This window comes from Mixophyes fleayi, chromosome 6 (genome assembly GCF_038048845.1).
Source record: "Mixophyes fleayi isolate aMixFle1 chromosome 6, aMixFle1.hap1, whole genome shotgun sequence".
Lineage (NCBI taxonomy): Eukaryota > Metazoa > Chordata > Amphibia > Anura > Limnodynastidae > Mixophyes > Mixophyes fleayi.
This window is the reverse complement of record NC_134407.1, coordinates 17,118,085-17,134,803: the sequence shown is the minus strand read 5'-3', so window position 1 is coordinate 17,134,803 and position 16,719 is coordinate 17,118,085. Positions and strand designations below refer to the sequence as shown.

General features: G+C 44.6%; 1 protein-coding gene across 4 annotated transcripts in view; it reads right to left on the bottom strand.

The window, feature by feature from the left end:
* ZFYVE27 (zinc finger FYVE-type containing 27) overlaps positions 1 to 16,719 on the bottom strand; it is a 63,273-nt gene that overhangs the window by 31,969 nt on the left and 14,585 nt on the right. For all 4 annotated transcript variants that reach the window (XM_075215934.1, XM_075215935.1, XM_075215933.1 and 1 more), the window contains exons 6-7: positions 15,280 to 15,392; positions 1,631 to 1,773 (exon numbers count right to left, since the gene is read on the bottom strand). In XM_075215934.1, the coding sequence (XP_075072035.1) occupies positions 1,631 to 1,773; positions 15,280 to 15,392 (256 nt within the window). The remainder of the gene's footprint in view (positions 1 to 1,630; positions 1,774 to 15,279; positions 15,393 to 16,719) is intronic.

Below are 16,719 nucleotides of genomic sequence, written 5' to 3'. Positions count from 1 at the left end.
TGTAGCAAATATAAATTAAGTCTAATAATGATCATCAGATGCAAACACAAATAAAACGAAAAATCATTTGTACAGCCCACAAGATGAATTATGAAGCATGTGATGAATTAGAAGGAGATTGAACTAATGGTTTGATAACTGCAATTCTTTTTTTATTCCTGCCTAATGAAATGCACGTTTCCCTTCCTTAATGCAAACATTGTGCTTTCGTGGGGTTTTCTATAACAAAGACTGATATGAAATGATATAACAAATTACATACAAGAAGGGGAATGCTTGCCAAGTCCTAGTGCCTCTCCGTGGTGTGAAAGTCTAACGCATAAAGAAGTGTAGCGGTGTTCAATAAGTGGGAGGATTAAAAAGGGTTTTCCACCTTCGTACAACTTTCAGTTATTAGCTTGTACATGCCCTCTTACAACTTTTACTAAATACTCTTCTCTATCTTTCAGGGTTCCTTAGGTCCTAACAGCCATGTTGTTAATTTAAATCCTTAGGATAACGGGTTATTTTGTGGTCACGAGTGTAATAAAGAGAAAAAAAAATTGTGCAGTGGACAACGAAAATAAACTCTGCTTGATGTTTTATAGATATGGCTGAGAAGCACAGAAATTAACACAACTGGGGGGGAAACTATGTATTTAGTAAAAAGAGCAGAAAGGCGGTAAATGAAAGACATCTGTTGAAAGACCAGTTCAAACACGTATTATATGTGTGGTAACTGAAGGAGCTTTACACATTATAAGTGTGACAGAGATATGATTGTACGGGGTCTTCCACCACAGTTTGGACCTGGTACCCAGTCCACTAAATACCGTTCCCCAAAATGAGTCGAGGAAGCAAAAAAAAACCAAAAAAACAAACAAATAAAAAATGAGGGAAAATAGAAAAACACATGAGGAAAAACGTAGCACTGAAACTATCCTGTAAAATATTGCGCAAAACAGCTCCCTCTTTTGACATTTGCATACCATACACTTGGGGCAGGAGGTAGAAGGAATTCAATTGCCAGCAAATGCAAAAGAAATCTCCAGCCATTTTTCCTCGCACTTATACCCCATTCATACTGCACCAAAATCCCGGGTTTTTGTCGGGGCGAGCTCAAACGACCCGGGTCTTGGTGCAGTATGGATTGTACAAGTCAAAAATCCCGGGTCTAAAAACCCGGGTCTTCAACCCGGGATTTATCGAGGGGTAATTCCCCGGTCGGACCCGGGTTGCCTGCACTATGAATGGTGCAACCTGGGTTTTTCAACCCGGGTTGCACAGAAAACAAGCTGATTGGCTGTCTGCCTGTCTCTGGAGGATGATGTCATCGGTGGGAGCCCGTGGAAGAAAAAAAAAAAAAAAAAGTCACCTTTCAATGACATCCCCATTTTTCAGCCAATAAAAACTGCTCTGGTGAGGACTCCCACAAATTGCCAGGGCACAGACTTGTGCAGTATGAATGGGGTCAACCCGGGAAATTCCCGGGTCCGAGGTGCAGTATGAATGGTGTTTCTGAGCTGGGACGCTCCGAGCCCCGGCAAAAACGTATGAAAGCGGTATAAATGTTACATTAACATGTTATAAGGGGGTTAACAGCTGCTTTCCACATGATCAGCAATGCAATAGATATTTGGGCGTTACTCACTTCTGGGCTGGTTGGAACGGGTGTGGGGGGGCGATCCACCACCGGAATATTCTCTGCCTCCGGCTCTGCCACGGGCGATGGCGCTACTGGAACGCTGTCACTTCTGCTTCTCTGCTGCAGAGCCGCTCTGCATTCTGCCACCACTAGACACAAAGCAGGGAGACAAGACGTCAGACAGAGAAACACTTTGCTTTGGTGACATAAACCTGCGGCTGGAGACACAGTACAGACCTACCCTCTAATTTTTTGAAAAAGTTGTAGTTTTTTTTTTTGTTTTTTTTAAATATCATTTCAAGAGATGTATGTATGGGTCAGTTCAACGTAGCCCCTCATACCTAGCAATGACCATTCTATATAGCAAATAACCACAATTGTCTTGACCAGGAAATAGTCCATCATCACCAGATACGTATGGCAGAGAAATACCCTCATTGCCAGCCTCACATTGCAGAGACTCACTGCCAGCCACCTACTGCACACACAGCCCCCCCCCCAACTGCCAATCACCTATTGTACACACAGCTCCCCCTCCCCAACTGCCAACCACCTACTGTACACACAGCTCCCCCCCCCCAACTGCCAACCACCTACTGCACACACAGCCCCCCCCCCAACTGCCAATCACCTATTGTACACACAGCTCCCCCCCCCCAACTGCCAACCACCTACTGTACACACAGCTCCCCCCCCCCAACTGCCAACCACCTACTGTACACGCAATCCCCCCCCCAACTGCCAACCACCTACTGTACACACAGCCCCCCCCCCCAACTGCCAGCCACCTACTACACACACAGCTTCCCCTCCCCCAACTGCCAACCACCTACTACACACGCAGCTTCCCCTCCCAACTGCCAGCCACCTACTACACACACAGCTTCCCCTGCCAACTGCCAACCATCTACTACACACGCAGCTTCCCCTCCCAACTGCCAACCATCTACTACACACACAGCTCCCCCCCCCCAACTGCCAGCCACCTACTGCACACACAGCCCCTCCCCCAACTGCCAACCACCTACTACACACGCAGCTTCCCCCAACTGCCAACCACCTACTACACACGCAGCCCCCCCCAACTGCCAACCACCTACTACACACGCAGCCCCCCCCAACTGCCAACCACCTACTGCACACACAGCCCCCCCCAACTGCCAATCACCTACTGCACGCACAGCCCCCCCCCAACTGCCAACCACCTACTACACACGCAGTTTCCCCTCCCCCAACTGCCAGCCACCTACTAGACACGCAGCTTCCCCCCCCCCCCCCCCAACTGCCAGCCACCTACTGCACACACAGCCCCCCCCCCCAACTGCCAACCACCTACTGCACACACAGCTCCCCCCCCCCCCAACTGCCAACCACCTACTGCACACACAGCTCCCCCCCCAACTGCCAACCACCTACTGCACACACAGCTCCCCCCCAACTGCCAACCACCTACTGCACACACAGCTCCCCCCCCAACTGCCAACCACCTACTGCCCACACAGCCCCCTCCCCCAACTGCCAGCCACCTACTGCACACACAGCTCCCCTCCCCCCCCCCAGCCACCTACTGCACACACAGCTCCCCTCCCCCCCCCAGCCACCTACTGCACACACAGTTCCCCGATTGATGCACATTTTACACAAATGTGACTCATCGCGTTATGGACATTCCTAATACTCTTATTACTTAAGACATAAATGACAAAAAATAAACAAAAAGGGGGAAAGTTGTGAATTAAGAGGTTGGTCAAACAGGGCCATTAGGCAGCACTTCGAAGTCACGTTTCTACGTCTGCAAATGTTCATTCCCATCATAGACTGCAATTCACCTGCGCAAACCATCCGCAAGTATGAACTTCAAAAAGCGGTGTAGGGAACGCACACGTTTATGTGCACAGCAGACAGGCAGCGCTTCTCCAGATTGTAAGTGCACCTCACTAAGGGGCACATTTATCAACAGCCACATAAAATGAAAAATAGTTTTCAATCCTTATCGCATGGATAAGGATTGAACTATTTCGCGAATTTATTAAAAAATCTCCACAGTAGCAGCAGTCACGAAAAACTGCTGTTCCTGTGAAGTTAAAAACTTACCTCATCACTGCTTCTTCGTTCCCGAAGCTGCTGTGCGATCCACAGAAGCCTTGTGCGCATGCTCCGTCTGAAAACTTCTCTGCACTTCACTGCTGCAGAGAGCGGAGTGCGACAGGGAGGGATCACGTGATCCCTCCACACATGCGCTGTGCGACAGGGAGGGATCACGTGATCCCTCCACACATGCGCTGTGAGACAGGGAGGGATCACGTGATCCCTCCACACATGCGCTGTGAGACAGGGAGGGATCACGTGATCCCTCCACACATGCGCTGTGCGACAGGGAGGGATCACGTGATCCCTCCACACATGCGCTGTAGAGCTCTGCTCTTCGGAGCAGAGCTGAAAAATAGCAGAAACGGTAATGTACGTCAACCTGAGCTGGCGTACATTACCGTATGTGTAAAACCATTTCATTCATTGTTAAATTGCGGTATATAGCTGTCCCCATAGACATCTATAGGGACTGCTATGTAATACGATAAAAAGTGCAAAGTAGCAGATATCTATGATATCTGCTGCGATGCAGTTGATAGACGAGGCAAATACTTCAATTGAAGTCTCTTCCCCGAAAACTGCTGTTTTCAGGTAATAGACACCAATGGAAGGTTTATTAGGCCCCAATATACCTTTAAGAAAAATTACACAGATATTCAAAAGGTCACAGGCGCATTAAATCTGAACTCACAGCGTCAGCGAAGGCTCTTCAGACATCTAGACGTATTGATGAGTGGAGGAATTAAGCCAATGTCTTTTCTTGTTTCTATACTCAGTTGATAAAAGATGATTACTAAGCTTCTAAATTCTATTTCCGTTTCACATTTTGCTTTTCTATGGCCTGAAGGTTCTTGTTCTGTTATCGGATTGATGTTATTAGCAACAATGTGTCCCAGAGTTCAATGACAATATCTTGAGAACAATGTTTGGGAGCAGCTATGCAAGTGTTATATTATAGCCCCCCGAGGGGAGAACTGTACTGTTATGTACTATGATTAATGCATTTTGCTACTTTGACTTAACAACCAGATCATCCTTATTTAGATATCATAGAATGACTGAAAAAAGGAAAGTGTAATCAAAATGTATTTTTCTTTACTTGGGTTTGTTTAATCGTATACACAAGAGGCATGAAATATCAACCACCGGCTTTGATGATAGGGGGCCATTACTGCTGTAGAGGCAACTTCTACTGTTCTCTAGTCTACGGCACTGAACGCTCCCTCTCTTCAAAACCCTGTCAGCCAAAGGCTTAGAAACCAGAGGCTCGGAATCATGTCACGTTTGTTTAGAAGCCTTTGTTTTCTCCTAAAAATGTTGGTCACTTAAACAGTGAAAGTGGCCAGATGCGCAGGTCACAATTGCCACTAGGAGGTGCTGTTCACTTCTACTGCGCAGGTGCGATTAGATTTCAACCGTAACATACGGGGTTGCAAAGAAATATGATGGCACTTAGAGGAGCAGAGATGTGTAATGGGCGATGGCAGGCAGCTTCAGATTGTCCCACTTCTCTACAAACCTGGGCGCACTTCAAGCTTGCTTCTCCAGGATGTAGGGCATAGAGGTGAACCTTGGCGTGCGTTGGATGGAGCCAAGGGCATCAGTGCAAATCTAAGGTGCTTTCAGATCTTCTTCCAGTGCACTTAATAAAGGAGGTCCTGTATGTAGACAATTGGACAGGTAAATTGACCGCCTTATAACCAGATAATAAGACTGAATGTAGGAAAATAATTTTACTCGCTGATAATGGTTTTGTTCTTCAGCCACTACATGGGCTACCTAACGTTGGATGTTGTGTCATGACAGCCCATCCACTCGTCCTGCTGCCCTTTAAACATCTAGACGTTGACTGATAATTAATGCCCTGATGGACAACAAAAAGCCAACATTAAATCTGTGTTTATTCAGCAGATCACGATGGGGATTGGAGAGCACCAAAGACTACTTAGATTGTAGCGCATGCGGCACGTACGGATGTATCCCACTACCAACAAGTAGATGTTGGCAACTATGTACAGGCTGTTCTAGCCCCGACACACTTAGAATCACCCAACATAAAGGCTTCCAAAGATTAAAGCCGGTCTCATGGGTCTATTGCTCCATTCAGCTGTATTAACGCGCAATTGGAGCTATTTAGTGCAGTCGGAAGATGGCCACAAGCACAGGACGATAGGGGTCACGTCACTCCCCATCAGGACGCTTTGCTATACTGCAACGTCTATGGAAACGGCTCTCACAGCCTAGTGGAATGTGCCTAAATGATAATGGTGAAGACCTTTAAAGATCCTGAGCACATTCCCAATTTATTTTCCATTTATTAATCTGTAATTGGGCTACATGTTGGGTCTAATTTATAACGGTCATGTCAGGGGGAAAAAATGTAACAGATAAAAAAGAGAATTAATGCTCCTGGTATAGAGACGCAATACGGCGAGAGGAGGCGGCACTGGATTCCACAACTGTCACCAAACCATTCATACACTGGAGCAAGCGCAGGTACGATGCAGCACGGTGGCTCAGTGGTTAGCACTTCTGCCTCACAGCGCTGGGGTCATGAGTTCAATTCCTGACCATGGCCTTAACTGTGTGGAGTTTGTATGTTCTCCCCATATTTGCGTGGGTTTCCTCCGGGTGCTCTGGTTTCCTCCCACACTCTAAAAACATACTCGTAGGTTAATTGGCTGCTAACAAAATTGACCTTAGTCTCTCTCTCTCTCTCTCTGTGCATGTTAGGGAATTTAGACTGTAAGCTCCAATGGGGCAGGGACTGATGTGAATGAGTTCTCTGCACAGAGCTGTGGAATCAGTGGCGCTATATAAATAAATGGTGATGATGACGATGATGTAGTGGAAAATAGGTACGGGGGTTGTGATGGAGGAAACGAAAAATTAATAAATAAAAACAAGATGAACAATCCCTTCAATGATACAACACAGCTGTAGGTTTTAAAACTTGACTAGTTAATAAAACGAAAAGTGTGAAAATGTAGGTTGTTCAAATTAATGACTGCCATTTCCTTAAATACCTCAAATAAGACTGCTCATTACATTTTTAGGTCATAGAAACAAAAATAGGCGATACAAATCGATTCCAATAAACAAAAAATATACCATATTGCATTTAATCTATTTGACGACGTTCGTTCCCTGTAATGCTGAAACATGCGTTTTAAAGCTCTCCAGCCAAGCGAAATGGCTGCACCCTAGGTCACAAAGTACACTGACACCATAGTATTCACCGCCCCCTCAACGTCTTTCCACAGAATGGTTTAAATAAAACCCCACTTATTACAAAAAAAAAAGAAGTACTTTTTTCTATTGCATTGTACAATTGATCTATATCCAACACACATCGCTGCCAACAGGCATTTAAGAAACTGGCAGACAATACTGACATTCCTCAGTGTTCTTATCTCCCTTCTAAATTTGTACAAAGCTTTACATGACTCAGACTGCGAAATATCTTCCTATCTCGCCCTATTAAATTAGTAAGTCATATTCCAAGCCCAGAGCCCACGTTCTGCCGGGTTAATTCCCCTTCAAATGTTTGCCTAGGTCCCCACCTTTATTGTTCGCTGGGATAACCTATTACAAAAGGTGCGCCTCTAATTACTTGCCAACAGCTGCAATAAAATTAGAACCCCCACCCCCCACTGTCCTCCCCCCAGACATGGATTGTGCATCTCGGATTACAGACACAGGGTGTTCTATCTAGAACAGGCTGCTTGTTGTGCCAGGACAGACACAGAGTGGCACAAACCCCCTCGTCACCAGCTACTAATTGTTTTGTAATAGATCTGCCCCACAAACGTTTTGCTCAAGAACTATTACTGTGCAAAGTATGAAAACCTTTACATATAAAATTTTGATATAAAGATCTATTTCAAGTGTAGTGAACATTTCATGGTCCGGTCTTGAACACCAATTATAAAAACAGACCATATATAAGTAGTGGACTAGTGGTTAGCACTTCTGCCTCACAGCACTGGGGTCATAAGTTCGATTCCCAACCATGGCCTTATCTGTGTGGAGTGTGTATGCTCTCCCCGTTTTTGCGTGGGTTTCCTCCGGGTGCTCCGGTTTCCTCCCACACTCCAAAAACATACTGGTAGGTTAATTGGGTGCTATTAAAATTGACCTTAGTCTCTCTCTTGTCTGTCTGTATGTTAGAGAATTTAGACTGCAAGCTCAAATGGGGCAGGGACTGATGTGAATGAGTTCTCTGTACAGCGCTGCGGAATTAGTGGAGCTATATAAATAATAGATGATGATAAAAAAAAAATTGTCTCGTGTGTCCAAAGTTTTCTTCCTGGCTGCTCTGGAACAACATCACTGCCATCATGAAAACCTATTCCTAGACAATGTAAAAGACTTAAGCACGCACCTACACAACCTGACTGCTAAGGTGCGCTGCCATGCAACATTTTTCTAGACCACACGCATTTGGTGGCAGGAGAAGAAGGGACGGACACACCTGCCATCATCATCCTGTGTCACCGATTGGCCCATGCCGGGCTCACTCTGTTTTATGAATGCAAAGCACTTATGGCACTTAATGACCCCGACGCTTCCAGGTCCCACATGTGCTAGGTGGAAGCGTCTCATGACAGTATGCATGTGATTCGGAGGTGGCGGGAGTAAGATGAGTGGCCTAGGACTGCACATAGGGCACAGGGATTCTGTGCATACACTGTCCTGCTCCTAGGGGGCCGTCCTTAATCAGATCGAGACTGCTGGGTGGTACGTCCGGCTTACCACTCCTGTGCACTGCGCAGTGGCAGGGAGTGGCTGCTGCGTGTACCTCCCACTGTTGTCCATGTGCCTTTTCTAGTGGTAAGGGAGCGGAGGTGGCCTACTGTTCAGAAGCACTACACACGCCCCCTAGTGGTGTGATCTGTGCAGTGTAAGACAGGAGCTGGCTAGGGGTAGATCTCTGCAATATATAGACAGTAATTGGAGGTCTCTCTGAGCAGTATATGACTGGGAGTCATCTGTCCAAAATATGTCTAGCAATGAGGGTTTGCAATCTGCTTCGACCACTTAGAGAATGAGCCCACGTTTGTCACAAAAATGCATTCAATATATTGGTTCCTTTATATGCCACTCTTGTGTTATAGGCTGGCAGTAAAAAGAGGGAGCGCTGTAGGTATATTTCCAGCCTCGATCTATACCAGTGTTGGCTAACCTGTGACACTCCAGGTGTTGTGAAACTACAAGTCCCATCATACCCTTCCAGCAATATGCTGCTTTATGTTGGCAAAGCATGCTGGGACTTGTAGTTTCAAAACACCTGGAGTGTCACAGGTCAGACAACACTGATTTATACTGTAGCCAAACGTATGGCCTATGAACATAGTGATAGTTCTAGCCTAGGTATATAGCCACAAGACTAGGCCAAAAATTGGAGGCTCCGTCCTCTAATAAATGTGTGCAGAGGTCAAAGCTGGCCGAGCATGATCACGGTGGCAGATTCCTGGGCAGGATGCCACAGACTATTTGCCCGGCAGTAGCATTGCCGTCACTGTTTGGTACTAAACTACAACTTCTTTTTAAACTATTAACTTTTTTTTAGTATTATACACAGCTTTTACACTTAGCAATGTATTATGGAACCTGCTATTCTCTCCAAGTAATAATTCCAGGTTTGCTATAAACTAACGCTCTAATCGGTGTAACCAAAGTCTGCAATACTGACCGAGTGCTTCTGTAGATAGACCGATTACCTTCACTGTGATTGAACCCGTCGACAAGACATCTGTTACCGCACCAGATTCAGATCAGGAAATGTTGTAAGACACATAAATATTCACAGTAAACATAATCGCCCGCGTTCCAGCCTGTCCTTAATGCTCTCGCCCACATTAAAATGACATTTGGACAAATTGCACGAGGTCCCATCGACCATTTAAGCGCCGGCCAGATGGAACCGTGCACAAAGTCTGTAATTACCAGCAAACACATGAACGTCATTATCGTCTCCAGACTCCAGCGGCGTCCAAAACCTGACACTCCCCTGCCAGCCCAGAAGTGATTCAGCATCTGAGCGTTAGGCAGAAACAGGCCTCGCTACAGCTCTGTAGAACACATCCTTCTTTTCACGCTGGACAGAAAACACGTCCGGCCAGGGGACTCCGGAGAGCCAGAATTTAAATGGATGCAATTTGTGTTCTAGTATCCAAATGCAAACATCTGTCTTGTCTTTATGCTTGGAAGGACTGGAGCAAGCAAGGAATAAATAACATGGGTGAGACTCGAAGTCCAACAGGGATTTGTCAGTGTCCAAATTGTGTTCAACCAAAACGCCACTACTTTACAGAGATGCTGAACGTGCATGAATGCTATTTCTCTTCCATTCTAGTACTAAAAGAAAAAGGGTCTAGAAAACTGACTCCTGTATCATGCAATTTGTGTTTGAAACGGTCAAAACAACTGCAAATAAAAGCTTGTAATTAATTGTTTTGTATTTGTGAGCAGCCACTAATTAAACAATCATAAAAGCACAGCAGCTCTGGGATTTAAAGTTCGAGAATGTACGTCTGGATCAAATTTGCAAAAGGGGAAAATGTGCAGCTTTAGTCTGCAAACCTCTCTCATTTTTTAGACTTCAAGAGCAATCAGCGACTTGCCGTGCTGACACAGTGAGATACAAGGGGGTCGCCCCCCTGAATGCCCTCCACTCACACGCAGACCCAAGTTGGAATTTTGTAAATCCTGCCCCTCTGCGACGTTGTGGAGGTCCTGATCACAGCAAATTGGAATATTCACGTAAGAAAAATGTCAGAAAGGAGAACGCAACTAAAAGAAAGAGACAACCCTGAAAGCTTTTGTTAGCTTTTCTTGAGACAAAAACCAGCTGAACAGCAGCACTGCCATCTAGGGGTTATTTTTTATATTACACCTTATATGGCAAAGAAAAGGAAGAAAATAGACAAAGCTGAGAGTGAATCTCCCTTGTCAATGCCACATGTGTTTTTCCATCATTAAGCGGCACATAAGGGCCCTTACAAAAGGTTTTCTATGGGGTTCCATGCTTCAGAATAACTAGCTCCACGTTGGTATCAATGCCCCATTAGAAGGATTACATAGACAAAGGAATAGCGCAAAGGTTAAGGGTCCCCAACACTGAAGGAGAACCCTGTTCAATTCCCAGCAGTAAATTTACTGAACTGTGGGTTTGAAAAAGTGGAGATGTTGCCTATAGCAACCAATCAGATTCCAGTAATTTTTTAGTGCAGTCTACAAAATGACAGCTAGAATATGAATGGTTGCTATAGGCATCATCTCCACTTTTTCAATTTGTTTTAACAGTTTGAAACATAGTGAAACATTTTATGGAATAAAAGTTATATTTTATTATCTCCTTTACTTTCGTCGGTCACATGTGGATTCGCTAAACAGATCTTTAATAACACACTTTTATTAGCCCTCAATAATTAGTATTTATTTTCTTTTTTTCTGTACTGAGTATTCTAATAAACTAAGAGAGCAACCAAGTATAGGGACTCCAAAAATGAAGGATTTATTTCAAGTATATATTTTAAGGGTGTACCAGAGATAGATATCTATATTGCGCGGTGGGTTTTTCTTCATTTTGTACGTGTTCTGCACATTCATCCAAAGACAAAATTCTGTCAACTGAACCCCCATATAAGAGAACTTTCACCTGCTCTAAGTCAAGTTACACGTCACAGACACAATCCCCCACCACACACTACAAAACATCGTCATCTTTACAGTCGGTATTGACCGCTTCATGGCACCAGTGTGATGTAACTATTAATGACCAAGTCAATGTATATAAGCGTACAAGACATTCACAATACGTAACAAGAACAGGGGGGGGGGAAATTATCCCACATATAAGGTTTTCAAGGAATGATCAAGTTGAAACATGGACCAGTGTGTAGAGGAAGAGTAGATTTCACATCCCGCTGAGAGAACTTTACTAATAATAAGAAACAAACTGAAATGCAATGGAGCAACCATAATCAAGGATTCCTAATCTTGTTGAGACCGGACCTATATCTGGATAACTATGCATAGGCAAACCGAGGGGGAGGGGCGGGAGTTTCCTGGTGCCTAGAATCCCCCCTCCAACCCTGGGGCTCTGTATAATTGAGGTGGCTGGACCCTGCCCCTGCTTCACACGGCTCGGCTTGAAAAACCTAACAGTAGTGCACGCAGCATTGCCCATGTATATTATGGGGATAGGAAGAGTTGGAGAGCAGCCAAATACTGTCTAAAATTATAGCCACGCCCCCATGCATGCTGGTCACGCCCACTGGCGGCGTGGTGTGGAAACCTCTCTACAAATCCTGCGTTTGCCCCTACAATGTTTAAAGAATACCATATGGAGTTGATCTATTCAATAGTTAATCTAATGTGCAATCTTCGTACCCCAAACACACGTCTATCCTCTCATTATGTTGGTAGAGAGATGAGAATAGTTTTATAAAAACAATGGATCTACTATGAAAACTTACAGTTCAGGTTATACACCGATCAGCCACATTAAAGCCACTGACAAGTGAACTGAATAACATTGATCTTCTCATTACAATGGCACCTGTCACAAGGAGGGATATATAAGGCAGCTAGTGAACAGTCAGTTTTTGAAGTTGATGAGTTGCAAGCAGGAAAAATGGGCCAAGTGTAAGGATCTGACGGACTTGGGATATTGTGATGGTTAGACGACTGGGTCAGAGCATGTCTAAGAGGTTAGTACCTACCAAACGTGGTCCAAGGAAGGACAACCGGTGAACAGGCGACAGGGTCGTGGGTGCACAAGGCTCACTAGGGCAGCGAAGGCGAACCAGTCAGGACCAATCCCACAGAAGAGCTACTGTAGCACAAATTGCTGAAAAAATTAATATGTCAGAACACACAGTGCATCACAGCTTGTTGCCTATGGGACCGCCTAGCTGCTGATCGGTCAGAATACCCGCGCTGACCCCTGTCCACCATCGAAAGCGCCTACAATGGGCGAGTGAGAGCCAGAACTAGATCACTGCCAAATGGAAGAAGGTGGCCTGATCTGATAAATCACGTTTTCTTTTACATCTTGTGAACAACCAGGAGCGTGTGTGTCATTTACCTAGGAGATGGTACCAGGATGCACTATGGGAAGAAGGCAAGCTGGCAGAGGCAGTGTGATGCTCTGGGCAATGTTCTGCTGGGAAACCTTGGGTCCTGGCATTCATGTGGATGTTCCTTTGACACGTAGATTGTTGCAGACCAGGTAGACCCCTTTCAGCAGGATAATGCACCCTGCCACACTGCACCTATTGTTCAGGTATGGTTTAATGAACATGATGAAGAGTTTAACCCGATCGAGCATCTGTGGGGTGCGCTGGAAAAACAAGTCCGAGCCACACCTCCCCGCTTAGAGGGCTTAAAGGTCCTGCGGCTAACGTCTTGGTGCCAGATACCACAGGACACCTTCAGAGGTCTTGATGGGCCAGAAGGGTTTTGGTGGCATAAGGGGGAAATACACAATATTAGGCAGGTGGTTTTATTGTTGTGGCTGATCGGTGTCTACTCCTATGCAGGAGTCATTACTGTAATAAGTGTGGACGACATCTCTTACACTTCACAAGGGGTTAAGAGAAACGCGTTAGCCGCTCACCTAGAGTAATGAACTATAACACAATCATTCATATTGTAGTCAACTGACAGGTACGAGATCATTAAAAGTTATCAGAAACATGTAATTGCTAATTAAATTACTAAAACAGATCTAAAGAATACATTGTATATTAAATGAAAAATAACAGAATGGATGACTGAATATTGATTGAGGATTATACATCTAGAAAAAAAAACCCAGACCATTCATCTTCCTTATTGCCTTCAAAATACATAATGCAATCTCTAATGATTATATGTCAGTGCAAGAGGACTATTAAAGGGAAAATAAAATCTGTGATACATACTGCCCTCTAGTGTTATATTCCAGTAACACGCATTTCTGCTATCTCACATCTAATGTACTTGAAGCTACTGTTTTTATATACTTGCTTGCCCGAATGGCTCACTGACTATAACCAATTCAATATTAATAGTACAACCATGGTTCAAAGAGTCCTGTAGGCCCCCTTAGCACATGTTGGGCCTGTCCAGTCCTCTCCCATACACACGTCACTAGATCGCACCCCGAGCTTTGCGACATTTGTTCTGGGGGATCGTGAGCAGAGCTGGGCCTAGTTCAACAAGAATTACTGAACCTTACAGGATGACAGAACAACCAGCTAGTGTTATTATTGGCTGCTGGGATGCCAATCACCATCCTGCACTGAAGTCCAAGATCCAATCAGAGGATCAGCCAATAATACTACTGGGCGTTAGAAACTCTGCCTCCCAACATGTTGGACTGGATATATAGTAAGCTGGACCACTGCAACAACAGTATCATTATCTGCCCCATTGCCAGACAAATAAAATATGTAATAAAACAATCAGTATATATAATGTTCTGCTTCCAAATTAGTCTGAACCTCACCTCTGTTTCTCACTACAAGGGGATGAGAACTCCCAAATCAATGCCCTGTCTAATGGGCCAATGGAAATACAGGAGTGTTCCAACCAATTTTAAAAACCACGCCCACCACTGCCCCGCTGGACGGGGAGAAACCACGCCCACCACTGCCCTGCTGGACGGGAGAAGCCACGCCCAACACTGCCCCGCTGGACGGGGAGAAGCCACGCCCAACACTGCATGGGGAGTAACCACAGCATTATATGCTGGATAGGAGGTCATTGCTAGGTGTGATGTTCTATATTATACATGTATGAGTCCTTCAAAAGGATTATTAAAAAGAAACAAAAAACAAACCAAAAAGGGACACAGACAAGTACATTTGTAATTGGATTTGGATACAGTTCTGCATTCGACCGAATACATTTCTGAGGATTCCAGCAAATCCTATAATAGTGGATTGATTACAACCCTAGCAGGATATGCAGTTATCTGGACTACAAGCTATAATCACACCCATCCGCTGCGCTGTGTACAAGTTCTCCAATGAGGACTGTCATTTGTGCATGAGGGCTCGTCGCATGTGGTGCCTTAAAATACGGATGGCCAAGTAGTGAGAGGAGCCACCAGCCTGCTGTGACCACGCCCCCTTCTGAGGCTATAGGCGGGGCCTTTTAGTGGCCCTGCTGGAACCCAGCACAACATGCAAAATGGGTGGAATCAAAAAGGGGGCTGGCAGGTACCACGTCTAGCAGAGACCACTACTCGTGTATTTGTCTGACAAACAGGCGCACACACACACATTAGAAAAGTTTAAAGTATTGGTTACCTACGGTCCTCATCTACTGCCCTGCTCTAATTCAAGCTCTCGAATACGCAATACAAAGTGTGACATGACCCTTTCTCCCTCACAGAGCAGCGCAGCATATATCTATAGCATAAAGGATTGCAGCGCAGTATATCAGGTTACTAGAGAGAAGAGCGAGCGATGCTTATCACACAGCGGGCAGAGACGCATCCACGGAGGTCACGCTCTTGTACTGTAAGAGGTCAACTGAATTGAGAATTTCAGACACATATAATTTCTTACCTCTGTAGAAGTCGGAGTTTCTCAGAAACAAAGTGCTGTTTACAATGGCCAAAACCCAACACAGCGGCATGAGATAGAGGGTGCAGACAGAGCCCAGCAGTAATCCGTACAACCTGGTGGAGAGAAGGGACATATAAAACGTTTTACTTCACTAAAAGACCCAAAATCCTGTTTAAAGCAAAAAAACAAAAAAGAAAACATCCTTCTTACAAAACAGAAAAAAAAAAGTCATTGTGAAACTAGACATTGAAACCAGGACAGATGTCAGTGTTGCAAAATATGGCAAAGGCTTCATTTCTGAACCTACGTACATATAATGGGGAATTGCTGAGTCACCGCGCTGTTGAATTACAATCAAGAACTTGGCCAGGAAGAATTTAGTCCGTTAAATAATTACAAGTTATTGCAGAATTACTTCAAACACACGACTACTGCACATTATTATTACTTTATTGTCTACGGACCTGATTCATTAAGGATCTTAATTTGAGAAACTTCTTATTTCAGTCTCCTGGACAAAACCAGTAGCACACAAATACTTGATAGCTTATTTGTACACTGACAAGTTGATATTTGTGTGGTACATGAAAAAACAGTCAGTATTCAACTTATGTGCAAAACAGAATACTAATTTGCACCCCTTGCATTGTAACATGGTTTTCTGAAATAAGAAGTTTCTCAAGTTAAGATCCTTAACGAATCAGGCCCTACAACCTTAAGGGGAACTAAACAAATGAATTCTATCAAGACCACAGCCAGCATAACACCACAGGGGGGCGCTCTATGCGGTTACCGTCATGAAGGCATGTAGAAAGGGACATTGTTATCAGTTACCAGCCATGCTATAGACACCATGATCAGCTACTTCCTATCCGTCTATTATTTTGAGGCACAGGGACAAGTCAATAAAATAAATAACATTTATTTTAATAATGAAACAAGAACAATGTGTTTTGTGCAAAACATTAGCCGTGAAAATGGGTAAATCTCCCCTCTATTAATGCTGCAACATAGATTTTCATTGGTGATATACAATACACTTTCCTTTACTCGTCTATGGCCTAGGCAGATCTTCTGCCTATCGATTATCAGGGTCCGTGTTCTGCTTTGTCTCAGAGGGAAGAGGATTAATGCACATTTAGCAGTACATGTCTGTGCTGGGAGTATTGGAAGAATCAAGGATAGGGAAGAGATTCATGTAATCAGCTCATGTCTGACATTTGTGGTGTGTGACTTGTTTCTTGTCCCCTTACTCTGGCTGGTCTGTCCTCAAGCTGCATTAACCCCTTTGGAGTGACGTGTTAAAGGGAATTACAGCCATTACTGGGTGCAGCTCTCCAAGTTACATGGCGGATTTATGAGCTTTATTCTACTAGTAATGCCTGGGAAAATTTGCCAATATAATAACAGTCACTGAACACAGTGAGAGCGGAGCCACCA